The sequence below is a fragment of the Carya illinoinensis genome, chromosome 9, assembly GCF_018687715.1.
Source record: "Carya illinoinensis cultivar Pawnee chromosome 9, C.illinoinensisPawnee_v1, whole genome shotgun sequence".
Classification (NCBI taxonomy): Eukaryota; Viridiplantae; Streptophyta; class Magnoliopsida; order Fagales; family Juglandaceae; genus Carya; species Carya illinoinensis.
The window spans coordinates 22,655,534-22,675,456 of record NC_056760.1 but is presented as its reverse complement, the minus strand read 5'-3'; the positions used below and the strand labels follow the sequence as shown (position 1 = coordinate 22,675,456).

Below are 19,923 nucleotides of genomic sequence, written 5' to 3'. Positions count from 1 at the left end.
AAACTCCATTTATGGAATCAAAATGGCGTTTGCTACTATTTTGCATTCAGAAAGTTCGGATATGCAAATAGCATGAAGATCATTACTCAGAGATTAGGACTGTTTTACACGAGTCAATCTTTTGGATCAAACATAAGAATTAAGGAGAAATGGAAAGGAAAAAATTCTGACATTTTAAACACCCTACATTCCAAACATGTTCTCTTATATAACAGATGCAAAACTGAAGGCAGAAAGATTCTGCAGAAGGTGTAAATGCAGTATGAAAAGAGGACAAAGTACATTCTATATAGTTCTACACGCAAAACCTTTTCAACATCATATCCATCAAAAGTTCCAAACTCCACCCAGTAACTGAGTTAACAACACTACATCCTGAATAGCACAATAGAAACAAGTGGTAAGTTTAGGAATGAAGTTTTTTTTTTTTTTTTTGATAATGGGTGAAATGCGTGGGTTCTCACTTAAATCACAGTTTGATCCCAGGGGGAATCAAAACTATGACATGGGGCTCATGTGCACAAGTTCGCCCTTACCACTTGGGCTACCCCGGGATGGGTTAAAGTCTAGGAAATTCTAGTAAGTGACAATACCAGACAGTTTGACCTTCCCATCAGTAACAACTAAAAAAGCTAAACATAATTTCTCATATGACTCAAAACGCTTTGTTATGTTGGAATTATGCACAAAGTTTCAGTTCACCATGAAATTATTGAACAGATGCATCTTACTAATCATAAATGAAGAATAAGAAAAGAAATAATGAATAGAGATGTAGCTAACATATTAGATATGAAAATTGATACTGAACTAACAGAAATTCTCCACGGCAAGTTTCAATTATCACTATAATCCACTAAGAATATAAATGAAACCTTCATATGCCATGTATGGTAGATGTGGAGCTCAGGTATTACATAGTTCAGATGCTATTCTTTGTTCAATGCCATACATACATCATCCTTTTTATGAAATATATACATAGCGTGCATTGTTACACGCCTCACACACCTTAAAAAGATATCTATTTATGCTTTGTGACCAAAGACACAAGTCTCATGTTAAGACAGACAGGGAATTGGACAAAGCTTTACCAATTTAGGCATGGAGATATGTCTGTCTCATTTTGAAAAGTTGATATATCTTCCCAAATAAAAAATGGGAACTCTAGTTTCTTCTGTTGAAACGAAAAGTTCAATGGTATGAATGGTACCAAAGGGATTATGATACATTGACTTCAAGTACCAGTTCAATTGATAACACACTAATCAGTGACTGAAAAGCTGGAATAAGCAACCCAGCTAGATAGTATTTAATCAAGAAGTGAAGAACAATAGGAGATTGAAATCATGGATGAAAGTGAAAGAAATATGAGCACAACAAACAGACGGGCCATTCATAAAGCATATATTGTTATATAGAATGTGGTGCCTTTTTCATTAGAAAAAAAATCATGAGCAAGGATGAAAATGTTCTCAGCTTTAAGGTTGATGGTCCTTTATACTTTCCCACATGGCCGGACCTTCAAGATGGACATCTACAAAATATCTTACAAAACGTGCATCTGAGCATGCAAGAAGAGTACTCAAGGACAATGTAGGCTTTGCTGCACCTCTCTCCCTCAGCCAAACGTACATCGAAAGTCTTCTTCTGATTCTTTCCATATCATAGCATAAATATGCAGGAAATGCCACCACAGAGTCCAGTGGGTAACCTAAATAGTTTCTTAAGCAATCAATCTTCTTTTCAAGTATGGCTTTCGTCTGGTTAAGAATCATAGGGGCTTGTTTAACAATTTTTGCCACAACATTGCAGTCCAACCCGGCATCCACCAGGCAATCAAACCTCTCCTGTAATTGATCTCCTCTGCCTCGAAATTGCTTCAGAGCTTTCATCATCTCATCTGAATTTTCTGTGTAACCCAATCTCAACAAAAAAGTTGTTTTCTCAATGTGTATACTAGGATATTGAGAAGAAGCCTGCTCACTGTTCTTTGTTTTCGATTTTGATGCCACACTGAACAACTTCAGCGGATCTTCCTTAATAATTTGACATAGGTCGTGCCTTCCAACTTTCAGTTCTTTGCAAACAGTTTTGGGTCCTTTCAGAGGGCACGAACCCAGGAGCTGGATATGGGTAGATATGATACTTGCAATGTATTTTGGCTCCATTCCAACCTCAAGTAGAAAATTCAGTGCTTGCAAAAGATTTTTCAGACGCTTACCTGACAAAATATGAGGATTATGTGTAAAAAGAGAATAGATCTCATCCATCTTGAGACCCAGCTTGAGTAATCGACCAAACAATAAATATATTGTCTTCCCAGAACCTTCAAACAGCAATGAAGGATTTGAGATGAACAAATAATGCATCTGCTCCTCACTATAACCTACCTTATCAAGAAAATCCATTGTATCAAGCATTCTGTTCCAGTTGTACATACTTTTACCAGATAAATACCCTCCAATCCAATTATTTTCAATTCCAAATTTCTTCCATCTCTCAAGAACCTTGACAAATTCATTATTAACACCACCAATCAAAAGTGATGGGCAACAATTAATGAGCTTAATAACTATGGATTTACTCAAACCCAATGTTTCATAAGCTTGAAGTCTCAAAGCCAATATCCCATAATCATATCCAAAAATCTCATTAGCTTCCTTATACAATTTACCAACCCTAGTACGCGGAATTCCATAGTCACATAAAGCATGAAAGTTGTCAAGCATAACATGATCATCATTCAAAAACATCAAGTGCCGTGGGAGAAACATTGGTAGCTCAGATGGCTTCAAACCCAAACTCTCAAGAAATGGTTCAAACTCGTTAATGGGATTGTACCGCAGGAATTTTGTTAAGTTCCGAGCTACATCTTTCTCATTATCAATCCTGGAGAGCAAATTTTGAAGGAAATGTGGTGAGTTCTTGCTTATGTGTTCAGCATCTGTAAAGCTGAAGCCCCTAGTACAATGCAAATAATCAAAGAGCACTTCCTGAGCTTCAGTCCTGGCTATCCGAGAGACTCGGGAAGTGAAATTGGGTAGTTGTGATGACTCAGTAACAGAGACTTTTGCATCATTGGAAAGCCCGTATGTGCTAAAGCATCGAACTTTAAGGGAAATAAAAGACGGGTCTTGCTTTGCTGTACGTTTCACATAGACAATAGGTTCGAAAAGTACATGGTAGTTTAGTTTGGCAATCATTTCAGGCAGTTTAGATAACCTTTTATGGTTTCTGGATAAGAACATGGTGAAAAGAGAAAAAAGAGTGGGGTGAGAGAAATTAACAAGCTGCAGGAGTAGCATAGATCATAGTTTACGTAAGACAGACTTCTACAGAAGTAAAGCAATATATCCAATTAAGAGGGAACTCTTGTACGAAAGAGAGAGGCAGGGTAAAGGTTGAAACCCACGAGAGATTGGTGAAGAAATAACGAGGCTCATTCACATATTTCCACGGAGAGCCGAATCCAAAGCAAAAGACCCTGAGATTGAGGAAAATAAGGGTATAAAAGAATCGCCGTTACACCGATAATCGGAAAGTAAAAAATGCAGGAGTTGCTAAAATTCAGTGAAAAATAAAACCCATTCTTCAGTTCGCCTTCCACCATTAGCATGACATTCGAAGCCTCACATATATCCTAATAAACAAAAAGCCTCATAAATATTACCTCGGAGAACAGGAATTGCTGCTGCTGGCGGTGCGTCTTGGCTGCTTGCTGTTTCCGACACTGCTGCTCTTCGCTCATCGCGGTGAGGCCTTTTTTTGGGTGGTTTGCTTTATGGGTTGTCCAGCAATTTTTCGGAGGCGACCGCCGACTGTTGCTGGCGGACCGAAGTCGTTTCTGAACGGGTAAATCCTTTTTTGAGGTTATTTATTTATTTATTTCAGATATCATAAAACACGGATACACAAACATTGAATAAGAGAAAAATCACTGTTCACGCGAATTTACTGTATGCTTATTTATTTGTTTTTTCATAATTATCTTATTCTTTAATGACATCAGGGCGATAAATGAACCAGTCTCTTCAAAAGTTCGCTCGATACTCGTTCGGTTAAACTCAAATCGAACTCGACTTGCGAAAAAAAAAGCTCATTCGTAAAAACAGATACCCGCTCGATTTATTAATGACACATACCCGACAAACTCGACTCGACTCGGTAGTTCAACTTGACTACAAATCATTTATATATTAATAAATATATACATACACCTATGTATGTATATATATATATATTAGCTAATAATATAAGCATATCATATAAGAAAAATTCTATGTGCAGTCATTTTTGTGCACTCCTTTGTGCACTCCAGTGATATGATTGGTTGTGTATTAAAAAAAAATTAATTCAGTCAATCATATCAGTGGAGTGCGCAGAAAGTACGCAAAAGTGACTGTATGTAGCATTACTCTTTTTATAATTAAATATATAATATGTATTCTAATTACTTATGTCTATATAATAAATATATTTTATAGATATATTTTATAATTTGTATAATAATTAGTCAATAAAATTTAATAATTTCATATACTAGTATGTATGAATCATATATAAAATAGATACATGCTATCATATTAAATGTATGTATTAATAATATATATATGCATATAATATATTGTTATTTTATATAAATATCAACTAGTTATATATTAATTATTTATAAATTTTTTTAAAATTTTATAATTTAATAGAGGTTCTACTTGTTAGTTGTATAAATTCAATATTAGTTCTTTTATTTATTTTATTAATTATTAAATCATATTCCAAAAAAAAAAAAACAATTCAAGCTCGAGCTCGAGCTCAAGTTAAGAGTTTAGCTTATCGAGTCGAGCTCGAACAAAGAATAAAAAAAAATCTTGAACTTAAGTATTTTGAGTCGAGTCGAGTTCGATAAGCCAAAAAGGGGCTCGGCTCAACTCGATTACAACCCTAAATGAGATGTATCGAACAATTTTCTTCCAAACTTTATTTTTCAAATTTTCAAATACTAGTTGACAATTGTGACCAAGAATACAAGATTACATGCCACACCATTATTCACTTTTATAATATTATATTCTATAACCCCCGTGTGAAGCTGTTGTCAATTATGTTGCTTGTACAGTTTCGATAATTTTGAGTTGCTTGCTGCCAAAGCTAGCAGGTCCTTTTTTCTCTCAAGGAAAGTAAGGTGAATCCCTTCCTTAGGCAAGGGTTTAAGTCTCTCCTCATTGAGAGTGTAAAGCAGAGAAGCCTTGACGTTGGATGAGGAAGAGCTGATGAAAAGATGGGAAAGACTGGAACTGACTAATGAAGAAAGTTCAACCTTTCATGCTCCTAATGCAAAGGAAGATAGAATCAGAGGAAAACATTGCATAATTGGTAAAGTTCTAACTGAAAGAACTCTTAACAATGAAAGCTTTTAGGAAAACAATGGCACAAGTATGGAAATTGAAGGGGTGGGTAAGATTCAAAGAATTGTGAGACCAAAAATTTTTAATCAAATTCCAATGGATAGATGATACAAAAAAAGTGCTTAGTGGAAGACTTTGGTGTTTTGATAGGAACCTAGTGACTATACAAGAAGTGAATGAATATGATGTGCTAAATTCAATACAATTCAATCTAGAATTGTTCTGGGTTCAACTTCAAAGCTTGCCTCTTGCAGCTATGACTGAGGAATTGGGAAATCAGTTTGGGAAATCCATTGGTCATGTTATCAGAGTAGATGTAGAATCTGTTGGCTCAGCATGGGGGAGATGCCTTAGGCTGTGTTTGGTTACCAGGTTAAGTTCAACTCAACCCAACTCATCTCATCTAATCGTTATAACTTTCTCAACTTTCAATACAAAATATAATAAACAATTTAACTTTTTTAAATCCTGAAATAATAATATTAAAACATAATATTCTAATAATATTTTATTCAACTTTCAACTTTCAACTCATCTCAACTCAACTCAACTTATCATCTAAACCGGGCCTTAGAGTGAGAGTAACTATTGATATTCATAAGCCTCTTCTGAGAGGACGTTGACTGAGTTTTAAAGGGCATCAATATTGGGTATCCTTCAAATATGAGAGACCACAATCCTTCTGTTTCCACTATAGGATTTTATTCCATCAAGGAAAGGGATGCACAGGGCAAAGGACTGGGCAGACCAGAGAAGGAGAGGTTATTCAACAGTATGGGCCTTGGCTTCGAGCAAAACCTTTAAACACAAATTTTTTCAACCAAAAGAATTATGGAAGTGCTAATATGTATAATCAAAACAAAGAGAGGCAAGAGTCAGAGGATAGAAAGGAGGAAATGAAGGGAATAAAAATAGAAAGAACCGAAGGAGTGGATGTTTATAAGGAGGATATGCAGGAGCCTCTAATAGATCAAGCAACCAAAAAGGGAGAGCAAAGTCTAGAGAAGCTACATCTAGTGGAGACAGAAGAGTTAACAAAAGTTAGTAAGGAAGGCCACATGGAAAAGGGAGCTCACCAACCTGAAGTGAAAAGCCTGAAAATTTCTGAAAGCCTGCCTATAAACAACACACCTGGAGAGACAAATGCAATAATACACATAAATAAGACTATGGAGGGGTCAAAACCAATGGGATCCACTTGGAAAAGAATGGCCAGGGAAGCAAAAAAAAAAAAAAAAAAAAAAACAAATTCACATTGAGAATGAGACACAAAGCAGTAAAAAGAGAGAGGGAAATAAAAAGATGGGTGAGGGTGAAAAAATTGGAAAGAAAAAGAAAATTACTGTTGAGTTGGAAACTAACAATTTTCCAACTGAGTTGGTGGAGTTGTTCAGAGTTGGTGGAGGCTGCTGAGCAGCTCCACCAACAACAATGATGGGCCATAGTTGGAAATGTAGAGGGCTTGGAAACCCTCATACAATTCGAGAACTTCATCTATGGGTGAAAACAAAGTGTCCCAAAGTGGTGTTTATAATGGAAACCAAATGTGGAAGGAGAAAAGTGGAAGAAGTGAGGAACTTAGTGGGCTTTGATAGAAGCTTTGTAGTTGAAAGTAGAGGCAAAAGTGGGGGTATTACTTTTATGTGGAATAACAGTGATGAATTCTCCTTAGAAACTTACTCACAACATCATATATCCTTGTCTTATAAAAAGGATGATAACACTGAAGATATACTGGTAACTGGCTTCTATGGAAATCTTATCACCTCTCAAAGGGAAAACAGTTGGTAGTTGCTAAGATTGCTAAAGCCTAATAATGAAAGACCCTGGATCTGCTTTGGAGACTTTAATGAAGTGATGCACCAACATGAAAATAAAGGAGCAGCCTTAAGGCCTTATACTCAGATTGAAACCTTCAGAGAGGTAGTGGAAAATTGTGGCCTGAGTGATCTAGGGTATGATGGAACAAAATACACTTGGAATAATGGAAGGGAGGGAAGTCAATTTACAAAAGAAAGACTAGATCAAGCTTTTGGAAATCTAGCTTGGATTAACCAGTTCTCTAAAACAAGGGTCAATGCTCTTGCAGCACAATCATTTGACCATTGCCTTCTAGAATTCAACATGGGGAATGGTAGAGAAAGTAACAGGAAAGAAGGGGGAGGAAGAACAAAGATATTTAGATATGAGACCAGCTGGGACCTAAGGGAGGAATGCAGTGGAATCATATATAAGCTAGGTTCATAATTCAGCCAAGCAAGGATCTCTTTTGAAGGGAGTGAAAGATAAGTTAAGAAGTTGTAAGAAATATTTAAGTCAATGGAAAAGGACATCAATAGACAAGCAAAGAAAACAGGCACAAGGCAAACTCAACATGATCTCAAAGATGCAGAAAGCTAATAATGGAGAGTTGATAGCAGCAGTGAAACAAATGCAAAAGGAGGTAGAGGATCTATTAGAGGCAGACAACATAAAGTGGAAACAAAGGGCTAAACAGATGTGCTTAAAAAATGGAGATAGAAATGCAAAATTTTTTCACAGAGCTGCAAGTCAGAGAAAAAAAGAAAATGAAATTTAGAACATTAAAAGGGAATATGGGAGTGTGGCATGCAGCAGGGAAGATATCTCTGACATTTTTAACAGACACTACAAGAGCCTTTTCTCAACCCCTCAACCTGATAAGATAGCTGATTGCTTGAAGTATGTGGAGAAGAGAGTGGATGAACACATGAACAGACATCTAACAAGAGAATTCATTGCAGAAGAGGTAAGGACATCGTTATTTCAAATGAATCCATTAGGATCTTTAGGTCTTGATAGATTCTCAGCTGTATTTTTTCAAAAACACTGGGACATAGTGGGAGAGAATGTAACCAAAGCTATCCTAGAAGCTCTCAATGCTGAGGGGACATGTCCTGCATTAATGAGACTTACATAGTACTCATCCCTAAGGTAAACAAGGCCCAATCAGTGACTGAATTTAGACCAATATCCCTATGCAATGTTATCTACAAGCTAGTCTCTAAAGTCATAGCAAACAAGCTCAAGTTAATCTTGCATCAAATCATTTCCCCTACTCAAAATGCTTTTGTACCAGGAAGGTTAATTCTTGATAATGTAATTGTGGCATTTGAAGCAATGCATTCAATGAGCACAAAAGTTAAGGGGCAATAGGGCCTTATGTGATTGAAACTAGATATGAGTAAAGCCTATGATAGGGTAGAATGGAATTTTTTGAGTGCAGCAATGGAAAAGATGGGATTTAACTCAAGATGGATAGGATTGGTGATGAGATGTATCTCAACAATCTCATATTCAATTCTTATCAATGGCAATCCTCAACCTTGGTTCCAACCAACAAGAGGACTAAGACAGGGAGACCCCTGTCTCCCTCTATTTTCATACTTGTAGCTGAGGTATTAAGCTCACTTCTACACCAAGTTGAAGATTCAAAGCTTATCCATGGGATCCAATTGGGAAGAGGCAGACTAAGTATCAATCATTTATCTTTTGTAGATGATAGTCTGCTGTTTTGCAGTGCAAATGCAATGGAGTGGGCAAAGATAATTGAACTACTTGACCTGTATGAAAGGGGCTCAGGGCAGAAACTCAACAAGAAAAAAACATCTATTTACTTCAGTACAAACACCAAAAGAATGACTAGAGATCACATCCTTGGCATGGCTGGTTTCAGAGCCACTTTAAGCTATGAGAAATATCTAGGATTACTTGCTCTATTAGGTAGATCAAGAGTTCAAGCTTTCAAAGGGATACTGGATAGAGTCAGAAGTCGTGTGAGTAACTGAAAAAATAAATTACTATCACAAGCTGGAAAGGAGGTGTCACTTAAGACAATCATCCAAGCTTTGCCAACATACTACATGGGAGTCTTTAAACTGCCTAAGACTCTTCTAAGAGAACTCAATAGAATAATGCACAATTATTGGTGGGGACAACAACAAGGGGAAAGGAAAACACACTAGGTTTCTTGGCAACAAATGGGAAAGGAAAAAAATGATGGAGGGGTGGGATTCAGAAATTTTGAGAGCTTTAATAATGCTCTATTAGCTAAACAAGCTTGGAGGATTCTACAAGTACCCCATTCACTGGCATCTCAGGTTCTTAGAGCAAAATATTTTCCAAAAATAGATTTCTTGAAGGCTAAAGTGGGTGTCAGACCCTCCTTTATTTGGAGGAGCATTTGCTCAGCAAGACACTTTATTGAAAAGGGCACCATATCAAGGATTGGCAATGGCCATAATACACTCATTTGGAAAGATAGGTGGTTGCCTACTCCCTCAGCTTACAATGTCCAATCTACAATACAGGGCCTGCTAGGTGATGCAAATGTAGCTAGCCTTATAAACAACACAAAAAGGGAATGGAAAATGGAACTGGTGAGGGGGGGTCTTTGGAGAGGAAGAAGCTGAAACAATCCAAAAGATTCCTATTAGTTCAACTAGAGCACAGGATAGGCTAATATGGCAAGGCACTAAAGATGGGGGGTTCACTGGAAAGAGTGCTTACTATCTTCAAAATGAGTTAAATGTAATGATGGGTGAGCAAGCTTCTTTGGTTACCAAAAAGAATACAAATTGGACTAGCTGTTGGAGGTTTAAAATCCCAAATGCAGTGAAAACATTTATTTGGAGAGCTTGCCTGGACTCTTTGCCCACAAGACAAAACCTGGTCAAGAAGGGAATATGTAAATCACCAAAGTGCCCTGTGTGCCTGTGTGAAGATGAAACAGTGATCCATATACTATGGAACTGCCCCTCTGCTATGGATGTGTGGAGCCATGACTCCTCTGGTTTGCAGAAGTGCTTAATCAGACCAGAAACTTTCAATGACTTAGTAGAGGCTCTAAACTCTAGTTATGATATAGAGATAGTTGAATTATTTGCTATTATAGCTAGAGGCATCTGGCAGAGGAGAAACCTTTTTATCTTTGAGAACTCATTCACTCATCCTGATAACCTGGTTTGGGTTGCTAAGAACTCCCTCTTAGAGTCCAAAAATGCACAACAAAAGCCTCAGGCTTCTAATTGGGGGACAACAGAAGGCTTAGGTACATGGAATCCTCTTCCACTAGGTGTGATCAAGGTAAATTGGGATGTAAGCATGGGTGCTAGTTATGGAAGGGCAGGTTTTGGAATAGTGGCTCGTGAGCATCAAGACAAAGTTTTAGCTTACAAAAAATTCTCAAAACCGAGTTTCTTTGATCCCCTACTTGCAGAAGCTCAAGGAGCCCTATATGCTGCCGATTTGGTTATTGAATTAGGTTACAGTTCAATCATTTTAGAAGGGGATTCTTACTCAATAATCAAGGGACTTATGCAAAATCAATCTAGATGGGATAGAGTGGGAATGATTTTTAGTGATACTAAGAGGAAACTTTCCTGTTTAGTTAGCTGGAATGCTACTTTTGTAAAAATAAATGGTAATGCTTATGCACACTTACTTGCAAAAGCAACACTATCTCTTCCTGAGGGCTTAGTTGATCTGGTTGTTAATCCAAATGCCCTACAATCTGTAACCCTTCTTTAAGTTCAATGAAACTTACAAGATTAAAAAAAAAAAAAAAATTACGTTGCTTTCGTCCTTGCAAGTCAATCATTTTGAGCATGCTATTTTCATTCTCCCTTGCCTCTTTGTTACAATGGAAAATAATTTGTATAAGTCTAAAATAGCTAGATGAATTATGTATAAATATTTATAAAAAGAGTAATACTTCTTATTATTTCAATTCTCATCATCCTCTCATCATCTTATATTGTGGTATTAGATTATTTATTAAAAAGTAGATCCTACCTAAAAAAAAGTATAAAAAATATTATTCTTTACTAGTGAGATCTACTTTTTTATAAATTTTTTGTATAAAACTTATTTATTTGAGACTTGTATATAATATTACTCTTACACTATCTTCCCACTAGAAATGTACATATTTAGATGAGAATATGTCTACGAATTAAATAATGTGTTTTGGTGTTTTGGTAAATTATTTTATGGAGCTTTGTGCAGGGTGGGTTTGTGTATGTATACGTACCACATCTTGCTGTGATAGATCTTCGAAAAGTAGAGGAAGTCATTACTTTCGTATTTTATTTCAGTCACCTAGATTATTCTCTCTCAGCCAAAGGTTTTTGTGGTTGCAGAAACTTAACCTTTTAATTTGGCTGGTGCCTAGTTGGTTTAAGAGACTCGTTAATTGAGCTTTTATGGTAGGGTGCTACCCACATGGTATGGACAGGATACTCAATTCCTTCACCTCGTATGGGCTGGGGAGGTTTTGCACCCTAGACACCAAGACCCACACCCTGTGGGCGGGCCACTTGTTTGCATGTCAGGGGTGGATTGACCTTGGTCTGTCCTCCCCCCATTGAGCCTTAATGGGCCCATTAAATCTAGAACTCGTTTCTGGGCTATTTTAGACCTAGATGTCATTCTTTCTTTGTCTAATTCAACAAAAATATAATTTAAAAACAATGAGATACATAATAAAAATTTTTAACTTAAAAGTTAAAAGCATAAAACATAAAATTCAATTATACCTAATAATTCTAAGCTATTACAAATTAATTTAAAACTATTAAATAAATTGAATGAATAAAAATGTTTCTAAAATAATTCTAAGTTTCTAAATTTGAAATATTTCTAAAAAAAAAAAGAAGAAGAAGAAGAGATTTTAAGCTTGTAGTTGTAGGCTTGTAACAACATAAGATCATTGAGATTAGGGGTGGGCAAGTGAGATTCTAAACCTGAAAAAAATAGAAAAAAAAAAGAATTACAAATATTATATACATATGTAAAAAACTACAAATAAATTAAAAAAATAAATTAAGAGATAAAGTTAACAAACCAATGGCAAGATACGATCATATACTTGTAGTTATAAGCCTTTCTATCAAGATGAGATCATTGGGATTAGGGGTGGGCAAGTGAGATTATAAAACCTAAAAAAAAGGAAAAAAAATAGAATTAAAAACATTATATACAAATGTAAAAAACTACAAATAATTACGAGACAAAGTTAACAAACTATTGGCAATGGTGAATCAAAGTCATATTACAGCTGATGTAGATTGAGACGTAACCTCATTTATCGAAATTATCCATGCAACAATTGAATTTAAAATTATGTGTTGTCAAATAAATATAACACAATAAGCAAAAGCATAATAATGAATTAAGAACGATTATCGGATTCAAGTTGATCACCACCCTTCTCCTTGCCGACCCCTTCAAAGTCTATCACATCCAGAATATGAATTGACTTTCCTTTGATCTAATTTTAAGTTCAAATCAAATCCTCCACAGTAGTAGAAGACGATGAACTTCAAAATGGATCCAATCTGTGCCCTCAGTGCTAAAAGCGGATTCTAAGACTATGATAGAAATAAAGATGACCAAAATAATGCTAGGAAAATGCTCATACCTTTCATCCCACCTACGCTTTTTGGCCATCCCGACTTTGGAAAAAGGCGATGTTGTAGGTATAGGTATTGGAATATGAACACTCTTGAATGCGGCAAACTCATCAAATAATCTAATTAGGGTGCTTTCCAAGGCATACACCATGCCATCAATTATGTATTACAGGTCAAGAATAATAGCCAAATATAGGAAAATGTTAATCTTACGGAAATCTCCCCAATACTTCTCATAATTGGTCTTCATGCTCATTGCCATATTCCACAAAGTAGGATCAACACTCCCACACATTTTATCAAATTGTTCTTTCACTTGACAAACTTGCTTATAATATTCATTAGATGTAATGTACAAAGACCCAGAAATAGTGCATGTCACCTCATAGAAAATCCTAAATTATTTTACAAAAACCTATACTACACCCCCATCATCATCCTTAGGCCACCCCAGTCTCCCATCATCTTTAAAGTGTTTGAGATATTGCATGTCCTCATCACCCATGAGGTCAAAGGCCTTTCTATATTACTAAGTCATCTCCAACATCAAAAAGGTTGAGTTCTATCTTGTAGGAATATTAAGACACAACCACTTCTTGCATTCAATACCCGCAACACAACCTCATCGCACTTTTGATTCTTGCAACTGAATTTGATATGTGGTTTCAAAATTAATTCTGGGATCTCAATTTTGAAACCCCAATTTATTTTGTGGTCTCAATTTTGAAACACCAAATCAAATTATGTTAGGGGCTCAAGGTAAGGGGTTTTAGTGTGAGCCCCTAACATAATTTAGGGTTTCAATTCAAAACTCTAAATTAGTTTAGGGGTTGGGATTGAACCCCTAGATAAATTTAGGGAATCGAATTCCTAAAATTATTTCAATCTGAACCCTTAAAGTAATTTAGGGTTTCAAATTGAAACCTTAATTTAGTCCCAAATTGAAAAATTCCAATCAACGATTCAAATCAATACACAAAATCAAATCTTCCACAGTGCACAAAACACAATCCCATCCTCCATAGTCCAATCCATTGCAAAAAAAAAAAAAGATCGAGATTGGTGTTTCAGAATACTTATAGACCAGTTGTGAATACGTCTTACAAAGATACTTAAACAGAGTAGAATGCCTACGCTATGAGTATTTTATTTGCACACCTACCAGAGTTAGGTATTTGTGTCTTTGCTCCGGAGATCTTTTGATCAGATTCGAAACATTTTGATTGTTCTTTATCAACTCAGGGGATTCCATTCCATTTTATACACTCTAAAGTAGACATGAAAGTTCCACTAGGATAATCTCTCATCCTGGCACTTAGTTTGTGACAAAATAAATTTTATGCTTAACATCAAAATTCATGACAGACACTCATGCTTCATGTCATATGTTTATACTTTATGACATATATTCATGTTTCATGTGTTGATGACATGGTGTGCTAGACACCATGTGGCGCCCTCCGATCGGACCATTCTGCACCCGAAATCAAGAAAAATTTTGTTGCACCATAAAATCCTAAGAACTCAATTGCACAAATCCAATGGTGCTATTGCCCAGATAACTAACATAAGAGGAGGGGTGAATTGGGTTATATTTAAAAAATTAACAATTATAAATCAAATACACAATATTAAATAAAAATAAAATATAAAGCAGCAGTAAATATAAAGAGTAAGGGTAAAAGATAAGTAAACTCAGTATGTTAATGAGGTTCGGCCCCACTGCCTACGTCCTCGCCTCAAGCTACCCCTTGAGAATCTCCAAATTCACTATTCAACCTCTTTCAGGTGGAGATAGAAACCTATTACACTTTTGAACAACACCGCTACAAAGGATCCGTATAGAACACCATCTAAACTTACAATCACCTTACAAGTGGTGATTCAACTATTCCTTGTGTAGAACACTTTCTGCATGCACAAGGGTTATACACATCCTTTTACTGATACAAGAGCTGATAGTAGGTAGGTTATCAGAAAATACTCCTCAATGAGTGAAATAAGAATAATACAGCGCAAACTATATCTCTCTCAAAATGAATAAGGTTTAAGGCTCAATACTTAGAGAATAGAGAATGAAAGTTTTGAATGAATGTTGTATGCTCTTGGTGTTGTGAATATGAAGGTCTCAAATGATCTATTTATAGGCATATAAGACTTCATATTCAAATTTAAAAAAATTTACATGTCAAAAACAATATCATTCACATTTTCAAAAAATTCAAATAAAAGTTTCTTCTTTTTCATTTGTCAAAGACAACATCATTCACTTTTCAAAAATTTCAAACCTAATCTTTTTACTTTTTGCATATGACAAAAGGAGCACGCTTTACTTTTCAAAATTTTCAAATAAAATCATCTACCTTTTGCATAAATCAAAAAGAGCATCAATCACTTTTGAAAATATTCAAATAAGGTATGCACATGTGAAGGATGACAATCAATTATCTTTAATATTTTTAAAATTTTCAAACAAAATCATCTATTTTTTACATAAGTCAAAAAGAATATCAATCATTTTTGAAAATATTCAAATAAAGCATACACATGTGAAAGATGACAATCAATCATCTTTAATATTTTCAAAGTTCAAACTTTTAATCATGTCATGCACATGTGAAAGATGACAATCAACCATCTTTCAAAATTTTCAAATTTAATTTTTAAAATATTCATGCACATGTAGAAAATATATTTTAATACTTTATGATAAAATATTAATTTTGAGCCTTAATCCTAATTTCAAATTTTTAAGAGATTTACAACATTACTCTATAACTTTAATGTGAATTTCTTCCCTTCTTGCTCATGCTTGGTTCCTTGATGTGCTTGACTCCATTGTGTAGACAACTTGAGCTTGAGACTCTTTTATTCTTTGAATTCATTTGTTATCATCAAAATCCATGTGTATATATATAATTATATGAAACTTGAAACATTGGGTTTAACAGATGCAATCCATTTTATCTAATAATTCCTCTTTGGGCAAGTCGATCCTATAGATGGTGTTTAATAAACACCAATAGAAAACTGCCACCTTAGCATTTCACAATATTTTTTGTCTACACCTACTCACATCATAGCATTTGGCAGCCTCCTCTCTCTCTCTCTCTCTCTCTCTCTCTCTCTCTCTCTCTCTCTCTCTCTCTCTCTCTCACGAAATCCACTCCCTCTCATGCAACCCCACCACAGCTCCACCCATTCCTGTCGACCCCAACCATCACGCACCCACCTTTCCACAAAATTTACATTAATTTATAAATGAACATCAACAGAAGAAAGAAGAAACATAAAGTTCAATCAATCCCTCGTGAATTGGCACCACTAATTGTCAACATATTCAAGATCAATAATTATATTAAACCTTTAAAAAAACAACAAAACTAGATTGCATAAAAAGAAAAAGAGGGAGGTTATGAATAAAGAAACCTAAGCCCTAACACGAATGTAGCTAGGAGAGGTGGGGGTATTCGAAGATGATGGATGTAGCGGTAATAGAGTCGTAGAAAAGGTGGATATGAATAGCTATAAGGAGCTTCAGGGTCTTCACCGGATCTTCCATGGTGGCTATAACGGCCGCAGAGCTGCCTCTGCAAATGGTGGTGGAGAACACAGTGAAGTTCCTTCCCATGTGCCACAGGGATGGGGTGGCCACGTTTCAGAACTTGTGCCTTGGCAAATGTAGGTTAGGGCTACACTTAGCCGAAGGGTTGAGGCATGCTATGTCAAGTTGTCAACTGTCACGTGTAGTATGGCTATGGCTGCCTTCCTAAATCAACCTCCATCCCTTCCTCCTGTTGACCTCGAGCCTCAGCCACCCACTCCTTCCCACCCTCGTGTCAACCCCCCACCACTCCCTCCCTCATGTCGACCCTCGTTTACAATGACCCCTTCCTTCTTCTACTAATTCTCAGTGGACCAAACAAGGAATTCATCTTCTTAGAAAGCATAAACTTTAGATAGAACATACATCACTGGCTAGCATAGAGAGAGCAAGAGAGAGAAAAAACAAAAATGAAGTAACCTCATGAACCGATGTTAAGGGTGTAAACGAGAAAAACCCATTTTCAAAATCTGATTATGGTTATTAGAAAGCCATAAAATCGTGAGAAACAACTGGGTTTATTCCTTGAACAGTTTCAGAGTGAAGTACCTGAGACCAAAAACCCAAAAAACCTTTTTAGTAATTAACAGAGAGAGAGAGAGAGAGAGAGAGAGAGAGAGAGAGAGAGAGAGAGAGAGAGAGAGGGAGAAGAAGAAAGCTTTTAGTAATTAACATAGAGAGAGAGCAGGAGAATCGATGGGGAGATGATTATGTTTTGGGGTCTTGGAAAGAAAATGAGAGATTGGGAAGGGGCAAGACCAAAGGGAAAGAATAAGTTTTTTCCTCTGCATCGCGTTGCACAACAGATTGGGTGTATGGCCTCCGTGGCATGTTTTCATTCGCGTCTATTATGTGGGGAAAAATGGGTTGGCCTGCGTGAAGTTATTATTAAGGCAGAGGAGAGCTGTTCAATACTAGTGTATCTGCCTTCAGCCCCCCTATAAGCTCGGCTGACATATCAAACCAGCCTTTGTACCCTGCCTTCGTCTCGCACTAAAGCTGAGGAGACCGCTTTTGGGGAGACGGATAAATATAAAATCAATGTTTCCATGCACTAAGGTTGGCTAAGCAATAGAGGGCTAGCCAGATACTCCTTAAGTGCGGTGAATGCTGCATAACACTCTTCGTTCTAGTCTTAGGCCTTTCGTAGCACTTTGAAGAAGGGTAAGCACCTATCCGTTGATCATGACACAAAGAGGTTAAAAACCGTCACTCGGCCAACGAGCTTCTGTACATCATTAATGTTCTGAGGAGGAGGCATGTCTATGATGGCATCCAACTTTTTGGGATTGGCTTCAATCCCCCTTTTCGATACCATGAATCCAATGAATTTTCCTAAACCCACTCCAAGCACACATTTGGCAGGGTTTAGCTTCATCTTGAATAGTCTTAGTACCTCAAAGGCTTCTCAAACGTCGTCCAAGTGTTGCACGGGTCTCCGCTTTTGACTAGCAGGTCATCCACATAGACCTATATATTTCTTCCAATCTGAGCTTTGAACATTTGGTTGACTAGCCATTGGTACGTGGCCCCTGCAGTTTTTAGGCCGAACGACATGGCAAAACAGCAGTAAAGCCCTCGGTCATTGATGAACGATGTCTTTTCCTCGTCGCTTGGATTCATGTGGATCTGATTATACCTGGATTAAGCATGTATAAAACTTAGCATACGATGACCAGCTATCGAATCCATGATAAGGTCAATGCAAGGAAGTGGGAGGAGCATGCTTTGTTTAGATCCATGAGGTTTACTTATCGTTAGGTTTCTTCACACAAACACTACATTGGACAGCCAGCCTGGGTAATGAGCCTCTCGTATAAACCCTACAGCTAGCAAGCGGTCAACCTAAGCTGGTGGCATTCTTTTCAGCACTAAAGCTTTTGCACTTTTGCCTTAATCCCCTGGCTTTGGGATCTACACTAAAAAAATGTTGCATGACTAGTAGAATCAACTTCAAAGGTTCGTTTGCCTCTACTTTCTTGAGCGTGTACTTGTCCCTTGTTCTCTACGTAGAGGCATTTTGAGGCAGGTGGGAGGTTAGGCGGCGTCTTCTCCCCTTGCTGCATGGTGCGGACTCCCCCTCCAGCGTATTCGACTTGGCCGGTCACTTCGCCCTGCATTGTCGCCTGTGTTTCTTCTGATTGCATCCCTTCCCTAGCCGACATCCGCGTAGCTACTTATTTTAGTGTTGTGTCATGCCCTTGAGCCTCCTGAGGGTGGGTTCTCACAAGCGTATGAAGGACACGTTAAAATTTTTTGAATCCCACAAACGGCGCCACTGTTGACAGCATGTTTCGTACACTTTAGGGCCTGGCCCTCGACAATTCAGGTCTTCTACATGAGTCCTGCAAACACAAGGCAATTCCTAAATCCAGTAGCCGAGGTGGCAGCCGAACAAAGCCTCTGATCCCTAAGTTAGTGGAAATAAGGGAAAGGAAGAAAGACTGTAGGTAGTTGGAGTAGACGGAGTCTAAAGAGCCCTATGTTTCTGTGCCTAGGGGCTACTTTTATACCTATGTCCGGGTCAGAGGCCCATGACCTGCAACTGAGTGGAGGAGTTTCTCTTGACAGACCTTAATTAATGCAGCGTGATCTTCTGGTGAAACAATTAATGCAGTGTAGCTTCCTGGCGATGTCTAAGTGTGGAGTCTCATTGAGGTGGTGTGTTCCCTCTCTCTTGTCTAAGGGGCTTCATGTATTCCTCAGACTATAGTTTGTCCCGACCCAGCAACCCTGTCCATGTTATCTGGGTTAAGAGTTCTCAGGTGGGCTGTCGAGAGACCAAGTGGGCTCCAACCTCAAAGTGATGGGCTGGGCTTCTCGAGTTCATCGTGTTTTGTGGGAAATGTTTCTATCCCCTGGGCTAGGCCTATGTTCTATAGCTTGAGATCCCTGGAAAAATTCCCCCAACAGGAGACATCGCATGTCACCCACGAAAGACATGCCAAAGCTAATCTCACCCCCATGCTTACACAAAATGACGTGTGAGTGGGTTCAATGCGATGTAGCAACCGTTGTCAGTAGAAGGGTTGCATTGTTTGCAACACAATTAGGGGAGTTCAAGAGATGTGAGGAGCAGTTGAAAAGATGAGGAACGAAACTAATTAAATTTTCACCGACACGTGTACAGCACGAATTTGCAGGGTAACTATTTGGAAAAAATAGGCAACATCTGGTGGGCCCAGGGGGCCCCCTAAGTAGCCTATCATAGTTGACCCCATAGTCCTTTTGGCCTTGCCTGGCAGGGTATGATTTGAGGGAACCTATACTAGCAAGATGAGCTAGTGATTTAGTCAATAAGAAGGGTCTAGATTGCCCTTACAGCTCGCCTAGGAAGGGTTACCGCATTAAATTTAATGACATGCCCTCTTAAGGGGCATGCCCATGTTAGGCCACGAACGCTGAAGGCCTAAAGAAGATCATCACAGTAAACACAAAGCCAACAAACCAAGCTCCACAAAGCCAACATTCTCCTCCAAAAGAA

General features: G+C 37.4%; 1 protein-coding gene across 2 annotated transcripts; it reads right to left on the bottom strand.

Moving 5' to 3' along the window:
* Nucleotides 1–1,360: 1,360 nt before the first annotated feature.
* On the bottom strand, nt 1,361–3,883 carry LOC122277557 (transcription termination factor MTEF18, mitochondrial-like). 2 transcript variants are annotated; one of them, XM_043087581.1, is made up of 3 exons: nt 3,674–3,883; nt 3,416–3,487; nt 1,361–2,892 (listed from the first exon to the last, which is right to left on the bottom strand). In XM_043087581.1, exon 3 carries the CDS (start codon nt 2,775–2,777, stop codon nt 1,482–1,484), a length of 1,296 nt encoding a protein of 431 aa, XP_042943515.1. In that variant the 5' UTR covers nt 2,778–2,892; nt 3,416–3,487; nt 3,674–3,883; the 3' UTR covers nt 1,361–1,481. The 2 variants fall into 2 exon arrangements, with proteins under 2 accessions (XP_042943515.1, XP_042943514.1); XM_043087580.1 differs by having other exon boundaries at nt 1,361–3,487.
* Between the last annotated feature and the right edge of the window lie 16,040 nt (nt 3,884–19,923).

What these genes read in the sequence shown, in the direction of transcription:
- LOC122277557 (XM_043087580.1), bottom strand. Translation starts at nt 3,308, where the DNA reads ATGCTACTCCTGCAGCTTGTTAATTTCTCTCACCCCACTCTTTTTTCT.